The sequence below is a fragment of the Oryzias latipes genome, chromosome 16 (assembly GCF_002234675.1).
Source record: "Oryzias latipes chromosome 16, ASM223467v1".
Lineage (NCBI taxonomy): Eukaryota > Metazoa > Chordata > Actinopteri > Beloniformes > Adrianichthyidae > Oryzias > Oryzias latipes.
In genome coordinates, this window is record NC_019874.2 from 10,644,855 (window position 1) to 10,668,813 (window position 23,959).

General features: G+C 37.7%; 2 protein-coding genes across 5 annotated transcripts in view; both read right to left on the minus strand.

Moving 5' to 3' along the window:
- Positions 1-516: 516 nt before the first annotated feature.
- Positions 517-10,476, minus strand: LOC101157482 (secretagogin). Its single transcript, XM_004077676.3, has 11 exons — positions 10,276-10,476; positions 9,951-10,021; positions 8,720-8,812; positions 4,051-4,140; positions 3,691-3,747; positions 3,443-3,520; positions 2,944-2,999; positions 2,731-2,776; positions 2,558-2,617; positions 1,750-1,818; positions 517-955 (listed from the first exon to the last, which is right to left on the minus strand). Exons 1-11 carry the CDS (start codon positions 10,343-10,345, stop codon positions 833-835), a joined length of 813 nt encoding a protein of 270 aa, XP_004077724.1. The 5' UTR covers positions 10,346-10,476; the 3' UTR covers positions 517-832.
- Positions 10,477-10,816: 340 nt separating this feature from the next.
- Positions 10,817-23,959, minus strand: part of carmil1 (capping protein regulator and myosin 1 linker 1) — a 69,664-nt gene continuing 56,521 nt past the window's right edge. For 2 of the 4 annotated variants that reach the window (XM_023964164.1, XM_023964163.1), the window contains 16 exons: positions 23,644-23,742; positions 23,264-23,392; positions 21,117-21,248; positions 20,732-20,907; positions 20,502-20,589; positions 20,260-20,400; positions 19,191-19,208; positions 16,846-16,912; positions 16,479-16,693; positions 16,211-16,320; positions 15,851-16,105; positions 15,567-15,777; positions 15,323-15,359; positions 14,957-15,220; positions 14,738-14,869; positions 10,817-13,186 (listed from right to left, as the gene is read on the minus strand). In XM_023964164.1, coding sequence (XP_023819932.1) covers positions 13,032-13,186; positions 14,738-14,869; positions 14,957-15,220; positions 15,323-15,359; positions 15,567-15,777; positions 15,851-16,105; positions 16,211-16,320; positions 16,479-16,693; positions 16,846-16,912; positions 19,191-19,208; positions 20,260-20,400; positions 20,502-20,589; positions 20,732-20,907; positions 21,117-21,248; positions 23,264-23,392; positions 23,644-23,742 — 2,229 coding nt within the window. In that variant the 3' untranslated portion in view covers positions 10,817-13,031. The remainder of the gene's footprint in view (positions 13,187-14,737; positions 14,870-14,956; positions 15,221-15,322; positions 15,360-15,566; positions 15,778-15,850; positions 16,106-16,210; positions 16,321-16,478; positions 16,694-16,845; positions 16,913-19,190; positions 19,209-20,259; positions 20,401-20,501; positions 20,590-20,731; positions 20,908-21,116; positions 21,249-23,263; positions 23,393-23,643; positions 23,743-23,959) is intronic. The other 2 variants (XM_023964166.1, XM_023964165.1) reach the window with 1 other exon arrangement.

Consider the following 23,959-nt stretch of genomic DNA (forward strand, 5'->3'; position numbering starts at 1 on the left):
ACTGCGAGTCATTGTAACTGATGACAGTTAAGTTGTCTTAATGTGTAAATGTAGGTTATATTTAATGCCAATATTTGACTTGCACAAATTGACACTTTTAATTTAACTGTTATGAAGAAATACAAGTAGCACACAATTAAATCTTTTATGTTATGGAAAACTCAGACTTTTTAGTTAATCAACTCAAAAAAATTGTGGCAAATGATTGCCTTAATTTTTTTAAGTTCTGGTAACTTGTTCGGGTTTACAGTGTAGTCTTTAACTCCTGCATGGCTGAGATTTAACACCAAAACTCTTCGAAATCAAAAGGTAACAATGTCAAGATCTCTAAAAACGTCACCTGAAAGGTACCGTTGGTTCTTTTAAGTTGATCCATCTAGAATACTGCCCAAAAGTTGTTTTTTAAATGATCCCTCTTCAAGACATCCGATCAACAAGCAGAATGTTTCTATTTTTTAAACAAGAGAAGCATTTTGAGCCTCAGCTCATGTCTATAAGATCAATCAATGACAAGAATCAGTTTCAGCAGTTTCTTCCTTTATTAAATTCAAAACAATCAGTTTTACTGGAGCACAATTTAACATCCCATTAAAGCTTTTCAGGCAGACACATTTAAATGTCAGTTTTAGCCAACATGCTTAAAGCAAACTTTGTTGCTAAACAGCGTTCAAAAACGACTCGCAGCCTAATTAAGAGGATTTTTATGGTGTCATCCTCACATACCAAATAGACTCAGCAGTCAGACAAACCCGTAGGTAATCACAGCACTTCACCATAAACCACTTCACATGCGCAGAATGTCGTTTCACAATAGCAGGGAGTTCGACTGTGGCTATGACTTGACTCCCAAACACAGAGCCAGCTCGTTTTTCTGGATTTTTCCATCGTTGTTGACGTCACAGTGATGCAACAGAACAGCGCGCAGCTTGTCCAGTTCAGGACCTGAGAGGCTGGGCTGCAGAGGAGAAAAGAAGATTTGAAGAAGGAGTTTAGTTTTTCTGCTCGGCCCAAATGATTTCATTTTAGAAAAGAATTAAAGCGTTTGTTAACTTTTGGTCAAAGCTGTGAATGCTTGTCTGTTTTTGACTGTGTTTTTGCAAATTCACACTTTAAATGTCAATTAATCTTTGACAACTTATTCACACAAAAAAGCTAAAGTTATGCAATTTTGGGATTATCTCTGTCCAAAATCAAAAGTGGTTTTGTGTCTAAGAAATTGAAAACAAGAAAAACAGGGCAGCATTTTAAATTATAGTGAAACTCTAACTGCATGGTTCAACTTGACCCAGCAGAGCTGAAAGGGCACCAAGCACGTCTTTTATTCTTGGAATAAAATTGGTTTCATTCTTTGACCACATGATCGTGACATTTAGTTTATTTTTTTTTTAGATCACCGTTCACATATTTTCAACTTTTTCCAACTAAAACAATAAAAAGCTTATTTATGACAATATTTTTCCTTCTACAAATATATTACTAAAGTTGTTGCCATTTTAGCTATTAGAGTTGGGGGGGGGGGGGGGCATCGTTTTAGATTTAACAAAATGGCAAATGTGATGGAATCACTCAAACTATTTTTGTGAGCAGTGTCCAACCTTCAACGATGGGTTTTATTTTAATTTTGTTAAGAGAAAAGATAAATCCCACTGAACAAGATTTTTCTTATGTTTAATAAGATTAACAAGCAAATGACAGAAATCTAGATACAATTATTTGAGGTTTTTCCAACAGGGCAGCAGAAAATCTCACCCTGACCAGCTCCATCATGTCTTTAACGAAGCCATCCACCTCCGGACCTTCCAGAGCTCCAGTCTTACTCTGTATCATGAATAAACAAAAAGAATATATCGAAATAAAACAAATAAAGTTTCTACGATTTCACTTTGACTAGAAGTTTTCCCAAACAACCCAGTTTCCTCCTCCTGGTTCATAAAATAAAGCCTTTAATTTTTTAAACTCTTTAAATTTAAACCAGGTACATAGCTTCAGCATAAAAGCAGAACACCGAGTTGTTGTAGAGTAGAAGATTTTTAAACTAGGTGGAAGCACAAAAGATTTGGAAACCAAAACACAGGCCAACAATTTATCCAACATCAGGAAAAACATTGAGGAAAAAGCAGTTCTTGGGGAATCCTTCACCAGCAGTTCCAGAAAAAAAGACACTATAGATGAAGTTGATTGTAGTGGATAAAACATTAAAACATCAACAGCTGGCTGAACTTCAATAAGGAACAGGTCTTTACAAAAGCTGGCGTCACATTACACTCTTTGTACATTTTATAACCATTTTCTTCTGTAGAAAAGAAGTGTTAAGAGATTCCAACGTTGTGGGCAGAAGATGGAAAGGACACTCATCTTTTAAATACTTTATTTTATTGAACAACGTTGTAAATCATCTATAGGAATAATGGTATTCTGAATGTGTTCAATGCGGAATGTTGTCACTACATGCGATTTCTCCATATAAAAAAAAAATAATTTGACATACTTGGTTAGGATTTGAACTTTGAACTTAAATTGATTTGAGGAATTTCTGCAAATGTAGTTCTGACCTTACCACATCATAGTGGTCAAAGATCTTCTCAAAGTCTCTCTTTCTCTCTTCTTTACTGCTGGCCTTAGGAAACAAGAGAGGGAAATTAGTTTAAAGGCAGCTAAGGGAAAAAACAAAACATGATCGTCTATCACATGTTTAATCAGTGAAGCAGAGACACAAGTGGCATTACTTACATCCATATGGAACTGAAGCAGGAAATTGTCCTCGAGGGCCAAGACCCTTTGTGATAAAGGGATGTTTAAAAGCCAGTAAAAAGACACCCCCGAAAATAAATACATAAATAAATAGATTTTAAAAATAAGGAGGGGGAATAAAAACAAAAACCCCAACAAAAACAAGGATAAACAGATTTAAAATAATTTTGAAGGGCAAAAAAATTAAATTACCTGGCCAAATCATTAAGATCCAGACGACCATCCTTGTTTTTGTCAAAAATCTTCATCTGTAGGCGGACGCAGATACTTCAGGTTTTGGATTTTAATGTCATTGCATTTAAATTTATCCATATTTGTTTAAAAAAAAAAAATAAATTATAAAAGCCAAACATGGTTTGTCTGATCAATTAGTTTCTCGATAAAAGTCTAATGAGACAAACAGAGAAGGATGAAAAAGATTAAGAAATTAGATCTAAATAATCTTGATCATAACCTTTACATCTCTTTAAAAACCTTTAAACTGTAGTGGTAGAGTAACCAGTTACTAATAGAATATTTTGAATTTTATTCTATTTCTAAGTTGAAACTAACAAACTTTCAACTGTTGCCAATTTATTTTGAAATCCCAAACTAAGACGTTCACTCAAATTGATTTCTAGTTGAACTGAATGATTTTGCAGCAAGCGGTGCAGAAAGCTGGCATTACAGAGCATGTGTGTGTAAACCCCACCATGGCATCGGTGTACTCCTCCAGCTTGTCCGATGACACCTCTCTGTGGTGCTGCTCAAACAAGTCCTTCAGGAACGCCTGCAGTAAAAGTTTTGCAATGTAGAGACAGCCAGGAAAGGTACTAGTAACCGCAAGAAATGTTAGAAATCTGCAACGACTTTAATAAATGACCGAAGACTATAATTTTGAGATATTTTAACTTTTTCAACACAAGATAGTTTTGGTGATTTGAGACGAGTCTTACCCACCTTAAGCTCCTGAGCTGAAATGTAGCCGCTGCAGTCAGCGTCATACTTCCTCCAGATCTAGAGAAAATGGAAGATTAGCAAACCCTTGCATGATAAACAGAAAATCTTAGAAAACTCAGTAAAAAGAGCAAAAAAAAAATGATCCGACTCCTTCCAGTTATTGCATAATCTAAATGTAGAAGAAGAAACAATGAGGCACAGCTTCAAGTCACAATACATAGCTGACCCTTGATGAGCTTGATGAAATCTATATGTTGCAATACACTTAAAAGTCACATGGTATTTATTTGTGTCCTTCCAGAACAAAAAAATGACAGATTTGAAGTTACACCTCCTAATGGTGTTTACCTATAACCCTACCTTCATGAAATCCACACTGTTGTCCAAGGGGGCCTCTCTGTGGAAAATTAGCAGGAAGTTCTCCTCCTCGGGCAGAATCATGCTTGCCAGCTGGAAAACAGGTAAAAGAGCAGAGGTGTGAGGAAAAAACGGATTTGCTCTGAGGAGGAGAAAGCAGCTGGTAGCCGCTGATTTGAAGCAGCTGCTGCAAACTGTGTAATCACCCGTTGTCCTCTGAAATGCAATAGAAATGTGTCAGAACAGCTGACTTTCAGTGGAGGGGAGCTGGAGCTCTCTGAGCTGCTGGTTCTTCAGCATAAATGCATTGTGATGACAGAAACCCCATGGTGGCAAAGATAAACACAATAGTCTGAGACCTTGTTGCTTTTGTGCTGCTAATAGCCTTTGGACACGCTCTTATGCAATTTCAAACTAGCTTGTAATCTTGATTGGTTTCATTAGAAAATGACTCTTAAGAAAAATGTATTCAACATTTGGTGGTTTTATTCAGAAAGGGAGCATGCATTTCCATTTAACTGATGTATTTTTGAACTCCTGTGGTCCTGATGGATAGTACTAAAGTCTATTGCAGGTTTTACAACAAGAATTCAAAACCTGCACACATGAAACAAACGCTTTCTGCTTTGAAATGTACCGCAAAAGGATCCACAGAGGAAGCGGCCATGCAGAAGCAGCCACTCATTCTGGCTTCTCTCCAGTTCACTCTGCTCATGTCTGTTCGTTTAGAGCAATGTCAGCTTTCCATTAACTGATTAAATTGATCCCAATGGTCTTTCTTTGGAAATGGCTGCAGTAATGCAGATGGTAAAATGGGAGACCAGTGTAGTTCAGTGTCGCAAACAAGGCTCAGTGATGCTTGTGAAGGCTTTCATTTTTTCCTTATAATTCATAAAAAAACGTTATTTAATAACTATTTGTTTACATCAGATGTGTATTGCAGGAAAAAAATAATTTAAATAAATTATAAACCCACCAAGATAATTTCATAATGTTAAAACAGTCAAAGCGAATTTGACCTACACAAAAACAGCCATTAGAACTAATAAAACACACACACCAAAAGCCACTTACTTTTCAATAATGGAGGAACTTCAGTTTTGAATGTTAATAAATGTTGAAAGAGGGCTTGAAGCTTCGCCCAAAAGAGCTGTGAAACTGCTCATAGAGGGGAGTCGCATTTAAAGTTGCAGCAACACCGGATGTTGTGGCTACTGATAACATTACTGACTTCCTTTGATAATATCTGTGTCAGAAATAACAAGCAAATACTCTAAGCTTAAAGCGAAAGGAGAGACATTTTACATTTACTGTAAAATCTTGTTTGTGTGTTTTATATCACATAATAGCACATTATGCTACTAAGAGTGTTAGACTAAGAAACGTAGATGACAGCTTTCTGACAGCAGTGAGCTCATATTCTGATGTCTAAATAAGATCACAGAAGGCTGTTCGTTTGCATTGTTGCTGCATTTGCAGATTGTGCTAAAAACCTCATCACTGAAACTTTTTCAAGAATTCAACATTGTCATCCAACCCAAATTTTGAATGTTCTGCAAAAATCTGAAAGTTGTCATAGTTTTGACATTACATTCCCATATGGTTTCTTTCTCTATTATTTTTTTTATTATTTTTGGTGATTCACACAGTATAAGCCAGCGTGTTTTTGGCTCCATCTACTGTACTCTCACTACATGCAGTAAAAGACATGAAGACGCTTTGACAAATTCTAAGATTTGAGACCAACTAACTCATTTTTGAAGTCTGGATTCATGTGGCAGCTTTACTTTTAAAACAACAATTAAAATTAAAAGAAGATGATAACATTAAACACATTCTCACAAGTCAAGAACAAAAACTCTAATAATTTGCAGTTGTGTGTAACTTCTCTTTTTGCAGGTATAAACAACATTGCCTGTGAGTATAATATTATTATATGGTATTATAATTATGACGTGGTAATCTACAATGGCACTATACAATGATGTACAATGACGGTTTCTAGTAGCAAAATCCAGAAAGATTTTTATACAAACTGGGATTTTCTTGCAGAGATTAAACTAGTTTGAAACCCTTTTATGGGGTATAAAGCAGCGTTTGCTTCCTGCTATCTCTGCAATTGTTTATACTTGAAGCTGTAGCGCAGACATTTCACTCATTTACGTAAGATAACACATTTTGTATATTTGTTGATCTAATATTGACTTCTTTTAAATGAAGAAAAATAAGTCAAGTTTAGGGATAAGTGCAATACTTCACATTTGCTGCAGGAGCTATAATAGTACGATAGTATAGTCAGCATATAAGTGAGAAGTGAAGGGAGAAAGTTTAATAAATTACATTGAGGAGCAAAATCACCACAGATATTAGTGTCAAAAGCCTCAAGAATTTCTAATCAGTGGCTGTTCTGAGGAATAAGTAAAGAACATGTGCAGCCCAATCCTTAAAATTATGGTATTAGGAAAAAAAAGGCAGAAGCCATAAGAGCCTTGAACTCCCTGTTCCTGCATGAACTGTGGTAAATGGCTGCCTGTAACAGCAGGCCACTTACACAAGACGTGTATTGATTTTTTTCCAGCTTTGATAAAACTGGCCAAGGCTTTTGGTCTGTGGGTGTTATACATCATGGGAGTGGCTTAATGAGGGAGTAAAAGTTTCCTTCTGTGAAGTAAAATGATTTACTTCATTTCTATGATGCAGTATTGGGACTGCTTCCTCTGCCAGGAGGTGCATCACAACATTTAGAAGAGTGTCTGAGTAAACTGTCTGAAATGCTTTAAGCTATTCTGGAGAACAGACTATAAAAGCATTCGTTTGCATAATGGTGACCAACTCTGAGTAACCTTTGCGTCCAATAATTTCAACAATCCAAAAGGAGATTCAAACTTTTTTTTGCACAGTTAAAAATAGATATATAGTGATGGATTTCTTTAAACATTTAGAACGTATATTTTTATCGTTCAGTGCTGTTTTTTGGTGTGCAAAAGGATGACTTAGGATGCCCCCTCAGCAGTCCCGGAAAACAACGTTCTTCTTATTAAAAAAGCCAGGGTGTTTTAATGTTATGGTGAGGAGATAAGTGAATAATAGATAAGTGCAGCTGAACAACAGACAAAGGGAGTTATTGGTGTGAGATGACAAAAAACAAAAGGAAATGTGGGTGAGACTGTTGGTGCAGAGTAAGCCTTCCCTCTTTTCCCACCCTTCCTTTGTTTACACACTCACCTGCTATCTTACAGCCCCTCCCAACCCCTATCTAACAGTACCGGGGCAATAAAAATGGCAAGTGATATTGAACCCATCCAGTAGTACAGTTTTGAGCCAAATGACAGCTTAGCCGAGGAAAACGAAGACGTACATGGATTTAATTGAATCGGTTAGTTCAAAAGGGGCCCAAGTCCACAATTTTTCAAAATGAAGATATTATTTGTTCTATGGTCTTCAAGGGAAAAGCTATCTGATTATGTGCAAAAAAGTCCCAAGTCCGTTGTAATGTATTGACTACGCTTGACATTTGAAATGCATCAAGTGCAAAATTCCTGGACTTGGGCCTCTATTGCATGGGTTTTGCTTTATCCCATAGATGGCAGCACTAGTTATGCAATATGGCAGCGCCCCTGTTTAATTCAAGAAGGGCCCAAGTCCAGAGACTTTAGTTTGCTAGTCCTCTGAAATTATAAAAGTGAAGTGCTTCATATTATAGCATTTGTAAGCTATGAACTGGTGCCAAATCTGGGTAAAGTATTAATCATTTGGTGTAGCCTCCCTGTAAGCTATCCAATTAAAATCATTTCCTGGAAAGACAAACTTCTTTGACTTGGGCCCTTATTGAATTTACCGATTCAATTGTCTACCAGTGGATGCATCAGAATGGGGTGCAGAAGGGCTTTTTATCTGCTCCTGGTTCGCAACAATTTGAATAAAAAAAAGACATTTTAATCCTACTTTTTTTAAAATTATGTCCTCCGTTATGAGAAAAATGATACAAGAACATGTTTAAAAACACCAAAAACACTATTTTCATTGGAGAGGGTCTTTGACCAAACTCTAAACAAATACCAGTATGTGAGATTAAATCAATAATTTATTTGATATTTCATCATATACAATGCTTAGATAACATTTTTGCTCTATATTTTTATTAATGGCCTAAGCTTCATATTTGCTCTTCTCAACAGGCTTCAAGTTTTTATGACTTTCCATCACATTTCTTATAGTAATTTGCAATAAAATCAAGCTTCTGAGTTTAAAATACATCAAAATGTATTTCCGTTTCTGCACGATTCAATACAGAAAATAAAACAGAAAAAAGAGAATGTGCACATTTACATCCCGTGCACAAACACACACACACACACTGTTGGTACAGTTCTGGAAATGAAGGAAAAACACAAAACTTGAAATGGACAAAACTAATAAGAAACTGAAACTTGTAGCCTTTAAATATTTCAAATGAATTAGTGGGAACGTTTCCTTCTTTAAGCCCAGCAATAAAAAAAAAATCCACTTATGTTTTTGCTTTCAAGTAGATGCTAAATTAAAGTGATTTTGGAGCCATAGTGGTTTGATGCATCAATAGGGATCAAGGGGCTAACAAAAGGGCACAATCAATTAGTGAAAACCTTCAAAAAAGCTCTGGGCCAAAGCCAGGGGTCTGTAATAAAAGCTGTACCTCCTGAATCTGCAGCCTTCCATCCGCAGTGACGTCATAGGCAGACATAAATCTCTCCTTCAATTCCCGAACTCGCTCCTCTGTGGTTTCCTCCTTAAAGAGACCAGATTGAAGGGAAGTCAGTAAATAATCAATCGCTAAAAATCCATAAATCCTTTGGACAGAATGCTGAAGTTACAGGCGCTGAACCTGTACCCATAAATTAATATGGTACATTTATTCATGTCATGTTTTTTGGAGTGTGCTTTTCTTGGGATTACTTATTTGAATCCACAAAATGAATACAAAAATCTAGAGAAGTTGTTCTTATTAGCCAACCTTCCAGTTTCTTTTTTCTGACCTCCTCTCATTACACTGTCACTATAGAAACCTGTTGATCCATGGTGCTAAAGTCTGAATCATAGCTTCATGCAGTGCAGAGCACATAGTGTGGTGCCACTCTTCTGTATTTGTCCTCAGAATAAACCTTACAGTGAATTAGGAACGCTCAGTCTGTCACACGTCCTGTTGCATATAGGCAGCGTTTTAATGCAAGGCATGTATTGATTCACCTGGAAGGTAGGAACGTGGCAGAACAAATAGAAGCATGTGGGGCAACTGAAGACTTTTTGGCAAATTAAATAGAAAAAAAACACAAAAATTAGGCAAAATGATTTGTAGTTTTTGTGTTCTATTCATTTGAGTCATGAGAGTCCATGAATAAGGAGACAGGAAGAACCTACGGCAGATGTTTCCACCTCATTAGGGAAATCTTCTTCCAGTTATCGCATTTGGACTTGTTCAGTAAACACCATGAGCCATTAGTGCACACTCTCAAAAGCTTTTTTCACGGGTTAATTTGTAACCACATTGAGTGTTTTTCCTCTGACATTACCCAGAGCTCCTTTATTAGGTTGCCAAAAATCCATATGGGGGAACCCCACCCATCCTGCAGCCAAATCTCCACAGCAGCTCGCAGAGGCACAACTGACAAACTTTGACTATTTTAGGCTTGAATTTCTTTCAGCTGTACTTTTTGAATTTTGTGAGCAAATCAAAATTGTGGCCAAACAGAGCGCACACCAAATTTTTTGTATATGGCAAAAAATAACTGATTTTTTCACAATAAAGTGAACGATAAAACATTGAAAATGTTCTGTGGCGTTTTTTGTTTCAGCCGTCACCTGACATGCACCGTTTCTACGGGTATCACGTGGAATTTTAGGGAAAGAGTCATTTCATGCACTCTTACCTGTGGACCCAGTCTTTGCATCATGTGATGGAAAAACTCATCAAGTTCTTTACCTTCAATGTAGCCATTGTCTTTAAATAAATGAAAAACACAAGTTACAAAATTCTGATATTAAAATATTTTTTTGAGTTAAAGTGAAAAAATGTTTAAATATTCCTAATTCAAATTTTTTTCTGCAACGGAAAGGTTAAGTTTAGTTTCTCTAGAGAAGCCTTACTTTTCAAAAGTATGTTACATTGTTTTTTCATGGAATAAAAAAAAATCACATTGTTCATTAGCATGATTGATGAGAATATTAAAAAAATATGTAGTAAAATGTTCTCACCATCTGCATCAAAGTGTTGCCAAATTTCCAGAAAACCAGCTGCATCCAGGTTGTCAAAAGCACTATTCATCTTACCGGGAGAGAGGGAACTCCCAACTTTGCCACATGAAAAGGAAAATGTTTGTGTCTATGCGGCTAAACGCTGAGCTGCAGCCCCCTTGACTGGCATATGCTGCGTTTCTAAGCAGAAACCACTGAGTGTACAGGAAAGGAGGGAAAAAAAACCCTCTAAGCATGTTACAGTATACTGAATGTGCCATCTAGTGGCCGAGTATGTCTTGTAAGGCAGATTTCACATGGAGGATGAAACAAATGAGCGTGCATTTTTAAATCACATGAATATGATTAGAATTAATAAATGCAGTATTAATTGGGATGAATAGGAAGCATCAGCCCAAATAAAGGAAAAAACAGATTAAAAATGAACTTTTTTCAGTTGAAGCTGTTTTGCATCGAATTCAAGCAAAATACTAAAAAAAAGGCAATATTTGTAAGCACACCAAATAACTCAGAGATGTTTACAAAGAAGCAAAGATCAGACTCCCCTTTTCTCCGTTTTTTATTTCAAATAAATTACAAGCAAATCCCCATGGAAGCGTACTTGGTACCAAAACAAAATAGGATTTGCTGTGTGATGGGGCCATGTGCCTATCACATGTGCTCATTTCACACCTGCACACGCACGAGCCCAGATGTGTACAAGCACATATATACATACAGTAGAAGTCACAGACAGAGACATCATGCACTCACACAGACGCAGAGGGCGTCATGTTTCTCCACTCTGGAAATCGACAGAAACAAAGAAGATGAAGCTTGTTTTGTTTTACAGGAATGAGAGGATGTGATCCATACAAAGCGTCAGACACATAGACTGGCCCTATTCCAATTCCACTGAAGAAAAACTTAGATATTTAGATATTTTCCTCACGTTAAGGAAACACTTAAAAAATGGCTGCAGAATAAGAAGCAGCAGAGCACAGAATTTTGCCTTTTTTTAGTGAGAGGTGTGTAAACTATATACAAAAAAAAAAATCTAGGGTATTTGTAATTGACGATTAGAAAAGAGGAAATCTACAAACACCAAACAGTGGCTTCAGCAGTAAGAAAGAAAACTTGATAAAAAAAGAAATCTCTGAAACATTTGATCATGGAAAACATATCTTTAGACCAAAAAAAAAAAACACTTTAGCCCAATTTGTGATACTGCTAAACCTTTGAAGACGTCAGAAAAAACAAATCACAGTTAAAGGGTGTGACCTGGAACCTCCAAGACTACAACGTGACATGAGCACAGCACAACAAAGACCATATTTCAGCCTTGAAGCTCTGACAGAAAACACAGTTCCATGAAAATGACTGATTCCCAGTAGATTCAGAAAGTCTGCTTGTAAATTGCGAGACAAAAAATGTTTTTGTTTTTTTTGTTCTTAGAAAAGAGACGAAAATATAGAAGAAACTGGCCTGAGATCCCCGGTACCATAAAACAAAGGTTCATCTGAACAAAACATTTTCTGTAGATCTCTTTCACTCTATTTAAAAAAAAAACGGCCACCAAAATTAAGGGAGACTTATCATCAGAGAATGAATAAAACACGGGGGAAAATGAAGGAAAAACAAAACATACGTCATTCCTCATGAAAACAAAATAAGGAAATTATGAATGAAAAAATTAAATAGTAAATAAGAGACTTAAAAAATGCCTCATTCTGGTCAAAAATGACAAAAACAACTATGAGTGAAGTGAATCTCAAAGTGAGTTAAAGTTAAGATGTTGTATAGTGTGCTGCCTTTTATAACTAGTTTTTTTTGGTTCTAATGACCAGTTCATTAGAGAGTCTCCTTCTTTTGGATAAAGTTCTGCTGAACACCCAGAACATCATGAAAATCCACAGGCTTTTGAAGAAAAAGACAATTAGAATCAGTAACATTTTATCAGAAACCTTATTGTAACACATAAAAAAATAAACTACCCAAGACTTGATTTTACAAAATGCCTTAAATAAAATAGTTTCAACGAAGTTACTATTTCGCTCTGTATTGCACTTGTAAAACAAACCTATGCTTTTGCATGGATGAAAAGGATACAAATGTTTTTCCAGTGTCTACATGTACAAAACAGTGTTAACAGTGCTGAAGCCGTGTTGATTATCAGCATAGAGTGCCCTCAAAGTCATGTATGGTTCAGGTAGTGATCTGTTTTTCTGAATCTGGTCAAATCCTGTTAAAAAAAAGAAGTTGCATAATGGATGTAGAGAAAGAACCTGCAAAGCACATGCTGAAACCAGCACGCTGTGAATTCAACACGAACCTACCGACTAAAGAAATCCACCGTGGTTCTGGTCTGCCAGGGTTTAAGTTCAAGTACAGTCATCTTGGCTTTTTACCCTTTATGTGTTTTGTCCATGGGAAATGGGCTAAAGTAACAAAATAAAAAGAGTGTTGGCTACACAAAGTGATCTCAGATGTTCACAGTTTTTGTTGGTTTTTCGTGGTTTACAAACACGGATTTATATTAAGGAGTAAAATAGTTTGCAGACTTTGATTTAAACCCTGAACAATTAGTAAGAGAAGTGAGTTGAAACAAAGCGGATAAAGAGGAAAGGCGGTCTGTGAGGCGGAAGCTCTTGTAAGTTTTTAGCACAGTGTTGGTTATGATTATGCAATGGATAATGGGAGCATTATCCATCAAACTCAGGACTCAAAGACCCAAACTGTTGCAACAAACAAAGTAGGTACTTTTCTTTTAAAGAGACTTATGTTATAATAAAGTCCTTGTCTCCTTCTTCTCCAGAGCTGGATGCTTTCTTGCTCGTTGCCTTTTCCTTGTCTGCGTTCGGACATTTGTCTTTGTTCTTGAGGGAGCCGGAGTCCTCAGAGCTGTTGCTGAGCGTCTGATGCTGAACGGCATCTGATCGTGTTGGAGGAAGAAAGGAGAGGAGTTAAACACCAAACAGTTTGATGAAAATTAACATGTTCTTGTAGATTGCTTCTAAAGATGAAGGACTAGGAATGGGTTTCATTAAGATTTTATCGATACTACTTAATCCAATATCTTATCGGTATTCCTATCAATACTTTTCTGTGTGAAAACAAGGAGGGAGAAGACAAATAATAACCTATGTAACCTTTTATTTTAGAACAATTTAAAACACAATATATTAACATAACGTCCTTTGCAACACTAACATAAAATGATCAATGAATACAAACGTGTCTTTCTAGTAATAACATACCTTTTAAGGTAACAACCTTAAATAAACAGTGCAATTTAAAATCAAAATACAGAGTATATCAAATAGCCTCCTCACTTCAAGGAAACATTACAGTGAAAATAAAAATGCATAATGTTTTATTTTAATTACTTGTCCATTGTATATCGAGTTATTTATTATTATTGCTAGCCTGTTAATATCATACTGTAATATTTTACAGAGTTGGTAGCCGTATTCATTTTCACCCTCCTTTTTATCAAAATGTCCTGACTTATCTAAACTAAACTACCAGCTTCAGAGCCACATTCCTATGTAGGACATATATAACAAAATAAGATTAAAATTGCATTTCTGAGTATTTCTCTATTCAAATCATGGTGAATCAGCAGCAGACGCAAAAATGCCATTGGAAAAAGCTTGTAGCAGTTCCACATGTAGATGACTAGATCCATGAATGTCTTTACTTTCCTCATTCGAGCTGGCACCTGGCTGGATTGCGTCAATATTGCTCGCCCAACGCTAGGTTGGGGTTGTGAGGGGCTGTAAGCTAGCAGAAGAATGTGTAAGCAGATGGTTGATGGGAAGGGGTCAGGCTTACTGCGTGGAAACAGTCCCACCCATAACTCAAAGGTGAATTTCTAACAAACTACTGCCAACCTGCAGAAACTACAGAAAACGACAGTTTTTAAATTTTATTTTAGCTAAATACCCCATAACTATAAATCAAAGACTACTGGGAATGGTTTTACAAAAGATGAAACGCGACTGGAGTGGGACTCTAAAACTGCATCAAATCTTCTAAAAGCTGCATGTTTCCTCACAAATGACAGATCACTCCATCACACACATTTCAAACTGATGCTAAATGGTCCAACAACTTCAGTGTGGAGGAAAACATCTTGTTACCAAACACATGAGAGGCGGTGGGAGTGACGGGAACACAGCCTGAATCTATCAGCTGTCTGTCACACTGCTGAGTCCGGGCTGAATACATGTATGAGGACAACTGGGACACAAACAAAGAGTCTGATTGGGAGAGGTGCATCACCCGCCATTCTGCTGCACTTCACACAAACAGCAAGACAACTAACGAGCTCGTAAGATTAGATTTTTCTAATGTTGTTTCAGTTATGATTGCTAACTCAAAGTGTGGTTGAAACTTGACATAAATCAGTGCTGATGGCAGATGGTTAATAGCGTTAAATGGAGGCACTTTGAATTTTGAGTGGATTGAGGTTGTGACTCACCCTCCTGAGTGTCACTGGAAACTCCAGACTGCTGACTGCTTTCCTTGTCTTTTTCCGACGACCCCTTCTTTAGTGTTAAATGCAGAACATTTGGAGACGCGCTGCCGCTCCTGGGAGACTCCGACCCATCGTCTTTGTGAACAATTATTAGAAAACTGTTAAAAAGAAGTGCATCCAAACAAAATGCAGGCTGATGACCTGCTTACTCTCTGAAAGTACCTGCGGTCCTGCTGCTGCTGCTGGTTCTTGGTTTCTGAGGGATGGTGGGTCGTGCAGCCAGAGCAGGCTTTGCTCCTTGTGGCACCGGTGGTTTTGGGGTTCCCGGGCTGACGGGGGAACTCGAGGAAGATGTTGCCCTGACCCGAGTGGCAGGATCAGGCTTTGGCTCGCTGCGTGTTGAGGATTTGTCAGGGGCAGCAGGGCTGGTTCTGTTACTTGAACTGCTGGGAGACCTGCTTTCTGTACTTGAGAACTGAGGTTTGACTGGTGGAGCAAAAAAGAAAACTATTTTCCACCACATTCATAGTCAGGTTTATGATTAAATACAACTTTTCCAGGTTAAACTTCTGGTTTTAGATTTTGTACCTGCTGTGTTGCTGTCAGGCCTGTCAGGGCTGGAAGACTAAATGAGATTAAAAAAAAGAAATACTCAGTTTTAAGATTTGCACTTACTCACACTGGCTGCTCTATTCTGGATTTTAGCAGTGAACATCTGCTGCTGGTGGATGTTTTTTTTATGTATTTATTCTATAGAATTCTTCCTTTATCTAGCTCCCAATGTGGCTTTCCCCCCTCATTTCCACCTAGGGTTTGGTGGACATCCCTTCACCTTGTGAGCTCTCCGCTCCTGTTTGGCCTTCATCTCTGCCAGGAGGCCGCTGCCCATCATCTGCACTCCAGTGTACCGCTTCCCTCCCTGTGGACTCCCCCTGCCGTCAGAGCTCTCCCACGGCTCATCCATGGAGTCCGGCGTCCTCAGCTCCTCTGAGCGGTCGGAGCTGCTGCTGTAGTCGGTGGCCTGCGAGCGGCTGGAGGCATCTCTGGAGCAAAACAGGAACTGATTGTGATGCTGGAGCTTCAAAACAGAACCAAATTCAAAATGCTAAGGTTCACCTGGATCTTGGTTCGGGTGCTGGGCTTTTGGCCGCCGTCTTTGGAGAGGAGGGCTCCTCTGGGATGATATGAGTCAGAGGCGAGGCTGCAGAGGCTGAGGATGAGCCAGAGGATGTTGGAGCTGCTTGGTTTTTCTCTGACTTATCCGACTTATCTGATTTATCCGATTTAGAAGATCGCTTGATGAGGTTCAGAAATCCTCCTTTACTCTTCTTTTTCTCTCCATCCTGAGAGTCTGAACTCCTCAAAAACCGTCTTAAAGGCAGCAGAAATGGAGACGCACACAGAGTCAACATCATACTTGTAGATAACTGGGTCAAATCATCAGAACATGTCGTTCATAAGGAGTTCAGCCCTGACCTGGAATTTATCTTTGTGACCTTTTTGGAGAAGAACTCATCCACTCCTTCATCCACCCTGCCCATGAGTCCGTTCTGTTCCCCATCTTGAGATGGAGTGCTGTTGATTTGCTGAAAGAAAACATTCAATATATCTGCATTGCATTCCTCATGGCTACTTTGAGTGGTTCTGTGAGCTTTCCTTATACTTAACTAAATAAGTCAAAATTATTTGAAGTGGTAACATATTCTTCGCACAATAACCTTTTGGCCTGCACTGTTTTACTCACAGGCACTTTGCTGGAATTTGTTTTCTTGTTCCTTCGCGGCCGTAGTTTGGTGAAGTGCTGCAGTTTTTTTTCCTCCTCTGATGGCAGCTCTGCGATCACTCCTGGCTGCTGCTGCTCCTGTTTAGGCGTCACCACAGGTGGACTGGATGGAGTGGAGGTGTCCTCGACGTGGATGGGGACATCCTCCAGAGCCTTATCCAGGTCAAACTCCATCTCTAAAGGATTACAGTGAAACAGAATTTCAAGCAGTCCCTTCCAAACACAGATCAGAATACCAAATCACTGTAGAGATTTTTTTTCATACAAACGTTTTAAAGATTAACAACTAATGAAAATGCAGAATTAAACATTATAAGGAGTAACTTACCAAAAGCACGAGATACTGGGCGTAGCATTCTGCTGTGGATGCTTTTCCTTTTGGTTTTTGGAGTCATCTAAAAAGAAAAAATCCAAAAATGTTACTTATTTTATAACCATTTTCAATTTCAATAACTGCTAAAGCTGTTTATGAAATCCACAAAATGTTGCAAAAACACGGGCCTTAACACAAAATGTGTTGGGAAAAAAGAACCAGTTTAGCTGAGAGACAAGTTGTCTTCATATAAAACACAATGCTTAAGTTTAAAAATAATAAATATTAATAGAAATGTATATTTAAATGCTTTTTTTTAAGACTTTTTCCCCTGTGAATTAAACATTCTAGTTGAGAAGTTAGCACAGGGTTCTGCAGAATTTAAAGATGCTACTAATGAAAATCCAATACTTTTAAAATGTATTTATGTATTAATGCTGCAAACAGCAAGTAAAAACAGACAAAAAACAAGCAGTACAGAAACTATTGAAACATTTGACTGGATTAATGCATGTGTCCTACTTTGTGCATTTTGTTCTCTTTTTTTTTTATACTTCATTGTAGTTGAGCCTGTGTGTTTTCCCTTAGGACATTAGACTGTCTTATTGATGAGTAAGCTGGATTTGTTTTTAGCCGGGGGAACTTCTGCATATTAACAGCAATGTTCAGATGATAACAAACATCAGCATTTTTTTTCTTTAAACAAATGAAAACAGCTAAATCCCTCTTTATTTTGGCTGTAAGTCAAATTCTCATTTTCCATTTGATTGTTTGGGGATCTTCATTTTCTTATTACTTTTTTATGTCAAAGTTGTCTCCTTTCTAGATTAGCATTTATTTTTGCTTTGCAATCATTTAAAATGATACATTTGCACTAAACTATGTCAGATGTAGCTGAAGGCAAAGGCTCCATGTTTTTATGGGAGCAAAAGTTCATGCTTACACTAATGCGAGTAAACTATTTTTCATCAGATCGAGAATTGTTCTACACCGGATTGTAATCGACATGTTTTAATTTAGGGAATTTCTGAGACTCTGTATCACATAAATAATACTTGCCATAAATAACACTTTGAAATTTATACTGATTATCACTTCAACAATCTCATTTGCACGATTTAGATTACTGTTAGTATTTTTATTATTGTTATTTTATAAACTGCTTGCACTGCGGGTCGAGAGGAAACGTAATTTCATCTGTCATGTATGTCATATGTATCCAGCATATTTGACAATAAAGTGGACTTTGGCTTTGATAAGGTGCCAATGAATAAATAAAACTGAACAACAAAAGGATTTTAATGATATTCTGATCCAGAATGGTTTTGACGAACGATTTAAACTAAAGAAAGCGGTTATAAATGTGAGGGGCCTAACTAACTATGACTATGTCACTGAATAATACAAAATAACTCAAAACTATTGTGGGTCTATAGATATAGAGTAACGCCACATTAACAACTAGTGTTTCTTTGAGTTAGAGAAAGTTCAATACCAGTACCAGTCCTTTCTTTGTCCACACACATCCCTTAACTTTATTCACACCAGATGATCATCAACCAGCAACCACCACCGTACTAACATTAAGTTAACCCTAACCACTTAACACAGTGACAAATTAATAAAAGTGACTCATTTTTTTTTTTTTTAGAAAAGCCTCCTACTAAATTAAATAAAAATAAAAGAAAGTTTAAGTAGATAGAAAAGAGAAACATGTCCAAAGAAAGAAGTCTGGTAAGACTAAACTCTCCAAAATGGTTTAAACTTATTTGGTAATGCTGTCTTTGAAATACAAGTGTGAAAAACAAAAGGATGGAGCAAAAGAAAGTTGAAAACAAAGGAGTAAGAAATCTGAATAAGGAAATAGTAGCAGATACACTTGAAATATTAAAGTAGTAAAGTTCTTTACATAAAGTTACTGGCCATTTTGAGGATTCTAAAAGCAAAAAAAGTTTTTGATTAAATACTATTTTGTGGATCTAAATATTAGAAGAAAAAAACAAACACAAAATGTAACAGAGTTACACAGAAAAATGCATCTTTGCTTAAATGTTTTCTAAAACAGCAGCACAGTAATAATGGTGTCCTTTCATTACAATTGTTATCCACATATGTCAGATGGTGATAGACAATGTATTTAATATACCGAACAATAAAAAAAAGCATTTAGTGCAGAATTACCAAAGGAAAGCCTAAAGCCGCAGTTTTAACAATAAAGTGTATTATTTCCTTATAGACACTTAAAACGATGCAACAGAAAAATGAAGAGTGAGCAGAAACAAGTGACAAGAAAGGAAAACAACGATAAAAAGTTAAGTAGAATAAGAAGTTTGAGGTGGGGGGGGATGAGAAATACTTACACTGGTGCAGCAAAGAGTCTCCAAGGAGCAAAGGTAGAAAACACAAGAAGGAACAAAGGAAAAGGGTCAAGAGAAAAAGACAAGACACTGTAAGGATCCAGGAGGACAATGAAAGAGGTAAACATGCAACTAGGGAGGAAGAAGAGGAAGAAGATCAAGATGGAGTTATACCAAACAGAAAAAGAGATGGATCAGAAGACTGAGGGCTTTTTCTTGGTGTAGACAGCATCAATATTTCTGCTATGTCTCTGATAGTAATCACTGGTAATATACCAACATGGTGAATTAAACTGAACAAACACACACTCCCTCCCCCCATATCTGGATAGGAAGAAAACCAGGATGTAAAGCAAAACGGGAATTTTGAAGTTCCTGAAATGACCGCTTAAGTGTGGTGTAAAAATAAATCAATTTCCTAATTCAATGTTAAGCCTTCATCAGCAGAGCATCTGAGCAACACATGCTCTCTGAAATAATGTAAATCTTTGACCGGTTTACATCAGCTTTGCACTGATGTGCAACGAATGCGCCGTTATGTGTTGCCACTTTTTTCCCCTTGACAGAATCGGCTGATTTACGCTAATTGAGTAAACGCATCACCTCTGTGTGGTGTTACATCTCAGTGCAAGGCTGCTTTTCTCCGCTTCAGAGTCTGCTGGAATTACATTGTTTGCATAAACGGTTGAAGACTTATGATAGCCAAAAAAATGTCAGCTAAAGCTCCAGTGTTAAAGGGTTAAAAGGTGGGATTCTATACATCAAAAGGAATTTACAGCCCTGTGTCAAAAACATTTTGATGTAGGTCATTTTTATTTTCTATTCATGAAAACTTCAAGATATTTGTATCTTATGCAGGCCAATAGATGTAGTATTGATAGATGAGGTTTGTTTTTGGGAGCTTGGAGCAGATCCAGTGTTCCGCACTGATGCTCTTCTTGCTGTTATTGTGCTTGTGAGCACTTTTGTTGAAGAGGAAGGCTGTTTCAAGCTGTGAAATGCCCCAGTTTTCAAACAATACAATTATACAGTCTGCAGAGGCTCCCCTCACACCTTTATTAACCAAACTTACCATGCATGCCTCCAGATCGTCCAGCCTCTCAGCCTCCAGTATCTCTGCTGATGCCCGTTTGGAAATCCTTTCCTCTGGGATGTCATGATCCACTGACTCATGTCGCACCAAGGGGCGACCTCGTCGAACTAAGTGGTCAGCCTGAAAGACAAGTACGGGAGGAGAAACACGATAGTGAAACATTTTGCTTAAAATAAATGTAGGAATGAGTCAGTTTAGGGAAAACCTGGTCTTCTATTTACCAGAGTGAGTTGCGACGCAGAGAGAACCTCCAAAATCTCATCAACGATGCGATCCGTAAGAAAGGAGGCAAGACTTAGTTTTACCTCACTGACAAAGAAAAAGGTTGTTTTTAAGAAGATAAACAGGGAAAATAAATGAAAACACCAAGAAAAACTGACACACTGACACATCGTCATTTGTGGTTGGTACGTAGAAGTAAACACGTTCAAACCAACAAGCTCTCAAGCACCTGATCTTGTTGATAATATCCATTCCTGACTGCTCCAAAAGAGTTTTGGTAACAAAGCTTTTAGGCACAACCATCCTGTCAGAGCTGGCCTTCATCAGTTCTGGACGAAGGTTACTCCTCTTCATGACATGAGGACACAGAGACTCTGCTGCATCTATCATGGACTCCAATAAACCCTGAAAGGAAAACAAGGAAAAAAGAAACGTTTGATTTTTCTTTGTTATAATTAGTTAATGCTCAATGTTCCGTGCTGGGATTCTTTCTGGTATAAAAATCTAAGCAGGTTAAAAACTGCAAACACAATAAAAAAAATGTTACTTTTAAAATCGACATTAAAAACTAGACTTATATTCAAAGGATAAAAGCTCTAGTCAGAACATCCCACCTGGAGCTGCTGGTCCACGACTGTAGTCAGCTCTCCTGCCATGGACTCCAGCTTCTCCTGGATGGGACTCATGGACAAACTGTTCATCTCCTCTCTGGACCCTGAGTTGAGGTGGTAGAGGTTGGGAAGCAGCTGAGGACACAGACGATGGAGAACATTCATTTGAAATAGAAAGTACCAAGAGAATATAGATCAGATATCTATAGGAGACTTCAGGGTAAAAGGCAAACATCTAATCAGACGGTAACATAGCTGCCGCTCATTGAGGTTTTTCAGAATGAAGGTCAAACTGAGCATCAGAGTTATGTATGTTTAGATCAGCGGTCCCAAACCTTTTTTACATCAGACATATTTTCACAGACCAGTCTATAAGGTGTGATGGATAAATTCAACCAAATAAAATGATACAACAGTCACAAAAACCTAAAGTTAATGGTTTTCTGTTGTATATAAAACTTTACAAGCCGCCTCCTTGTAACATTAGACAGCTACATATCATTTAAAACAGACTTGGTGGGGGGGAACATGTCTCAATAAATGCCAAATGGCATACTATTATATAGTTCTTTTCTTCCTTCATTAAAGCCAAACCACTTTACAGTCATAAGTCCCAATCATGTATGTGCAAATGCATTTTCACACTGATGACGGCTCTGCTGTCATGAGAGGCGCTAACCCGTAACCACCAGGAGTAATGTGGGGTTCAAAAATAATTGTTTCCTTTTTTTTTGTCTCAAAGTTAACTGGATATTAAAGAGTAGACTTTAGTAAGCTCCAGCTGCTGCCTATCTCCATGTCATTTTCTCATGTTCTGTCAAATGAAGGCTTTTTTTCCCTCCCTTAACTGAAAGTAGGGCATGACTGAATGGAGGATTACTGTTATCAGTGAGGGTATTAATTCATCTGTTGTTGTTCGTACAACATGTGTGAAATAAATTAATTAAACTAAACTAGACTCTTTTCTGTGTCTCAGAGATCAAGTCGTCTTATTTCCGGGTAGGAAAAGGAGCTCACAAAAATGACTAATATTTAATTAGAAATGTGTTCTTTAGTGTGTCAAAGGTAATGTATTATTTGACAGAACATATACTACGCCCCTCTCATCCTCGGGTGGTTTCTCCTCCAAGCTCGAGTCCTCTACCAGATGCCTGGGAGCTTCCTGCGCAGTATCTTAGCTGTTCCTAGCACTGCGCTTTTCTGGACTGAGAGGTCTGAGGTCTTTCCAAGTATCTGTTGTAGCCACTCTTCCAGGTTGGGGGTCACTACCCCAAGTGTTCCCATTACCACAGGCACTGCTGTCACCTTCACTTTCCAGGCTTTCTCCATTTTCTCATGTTCCTTCTTCCTGATGTTCCCATCGCTTGGCACTGCCACATCCACCACAACGGCTTTCCTCTGTTCTTTATCCACCACTACAATGTCTGGTTGGTTTGCCATTACCATCCTATCAGCCTGGATCTGGAAGTCCCACAGGATCTTTGCCCTCTCATTCTCTACCACCTTTGGAGGTGTTTCCCATTTTGACCTTGGGGTTTCCAGTCCATACTCTGCACACATGTTCTTGTATATTATTCCAGCCACTTGATTGTGGCGTTCCATGTATGCTTTCCCTGCCATCTTCCACCCTGCAGTTATGTGCTGGATTGTTTCAGGGGCCTCTTTGCACAGCCTACACCTTGGGTCTTGTCTGGTGTGGTAGATCTGAGCCTCTATCGCTCTGGTGCTCAGGGCTTGTTCTTGAGCTGTATGTATATATATATATATATATATAATTTACTCTGAAAGACTTGAGAATAGCACGATATAGGCCCTATAGAAAGTAATAATGCAAGTATTAAGTAAGCCTGGTACCAAGAGACCCATAGACTGGTGCTGGTTTGTAGGTTTAGGGGTTGGCAATCAAAAAAATGATAAAGGTTTCTTAACAAAATTAACCCCATGAAGTGATAAACAAAGCAATAGAGAGAGTAATAAGACTTTAAGGAAGAAGAAATAAAGATCCAGTTATAACACTAAATCTCTAAATGTGCCAAAGTATTCATGCGGTATAAGAATTCTCTAGTAATCAAGAAAACAATTCTTCTAGAGAATTTGAACAGTATTTATGTTCACATATCTAAACCAGGGTGTTTTACATTTGTCCTTACAGTTTTAGAGTTTCTGGCATCTTTGATGAGGTTCTCAGCTGATCTCACATCTTCCAAGATTGTGTCTGCATCTGAGTTTCTCAGGGAGTTCAGATGGTCCTGCACCTTCACACAAATCCGGTCCATCATCTGGAAAACAAATCTTTCAGATTGGAAGTCTTTGCGTGTACAGTGTGTCATTAATTGTCACAAGTTATGGCAGATACGATTTTCCTACTGATTCCTACCATTTAAAACACTCTAATCTAAAAATATTCAAAAAGAAATCCTAACTTTTTTTCATTTCTATTTCATGTTTGATGTATATTGTGCCATTCCCATTGTTTTTGGCTACTTACTGATTTACTAATGGGTTAAAATAAAGCTAAGTTTGCGCTCACCTGCTGCGTGGTTGTGGTAACAATGCCCTGCTGTAGTCGGTAAGCCTGCTCTTGTAAGTATTTCTTGGTTTCTTGGTTCCTATATACATAATTTTCAATCTATAAAGAAAAATCAATGATAATAAAACACAATATTAAATCACGGTGGTGTCTCGTGCAATTAGAAAAATCATTTTCAGGCAGAGCAATGTTTCGGTGAATCCAATGAGAGCACACTCATTCATAAACATAAGGACAACAAATGTGTGTTTAGCAGCTTATGTCTTTGTTGAAACAACCCTTTCAGACATTTATAAAGCACACTGTTAAAACATTT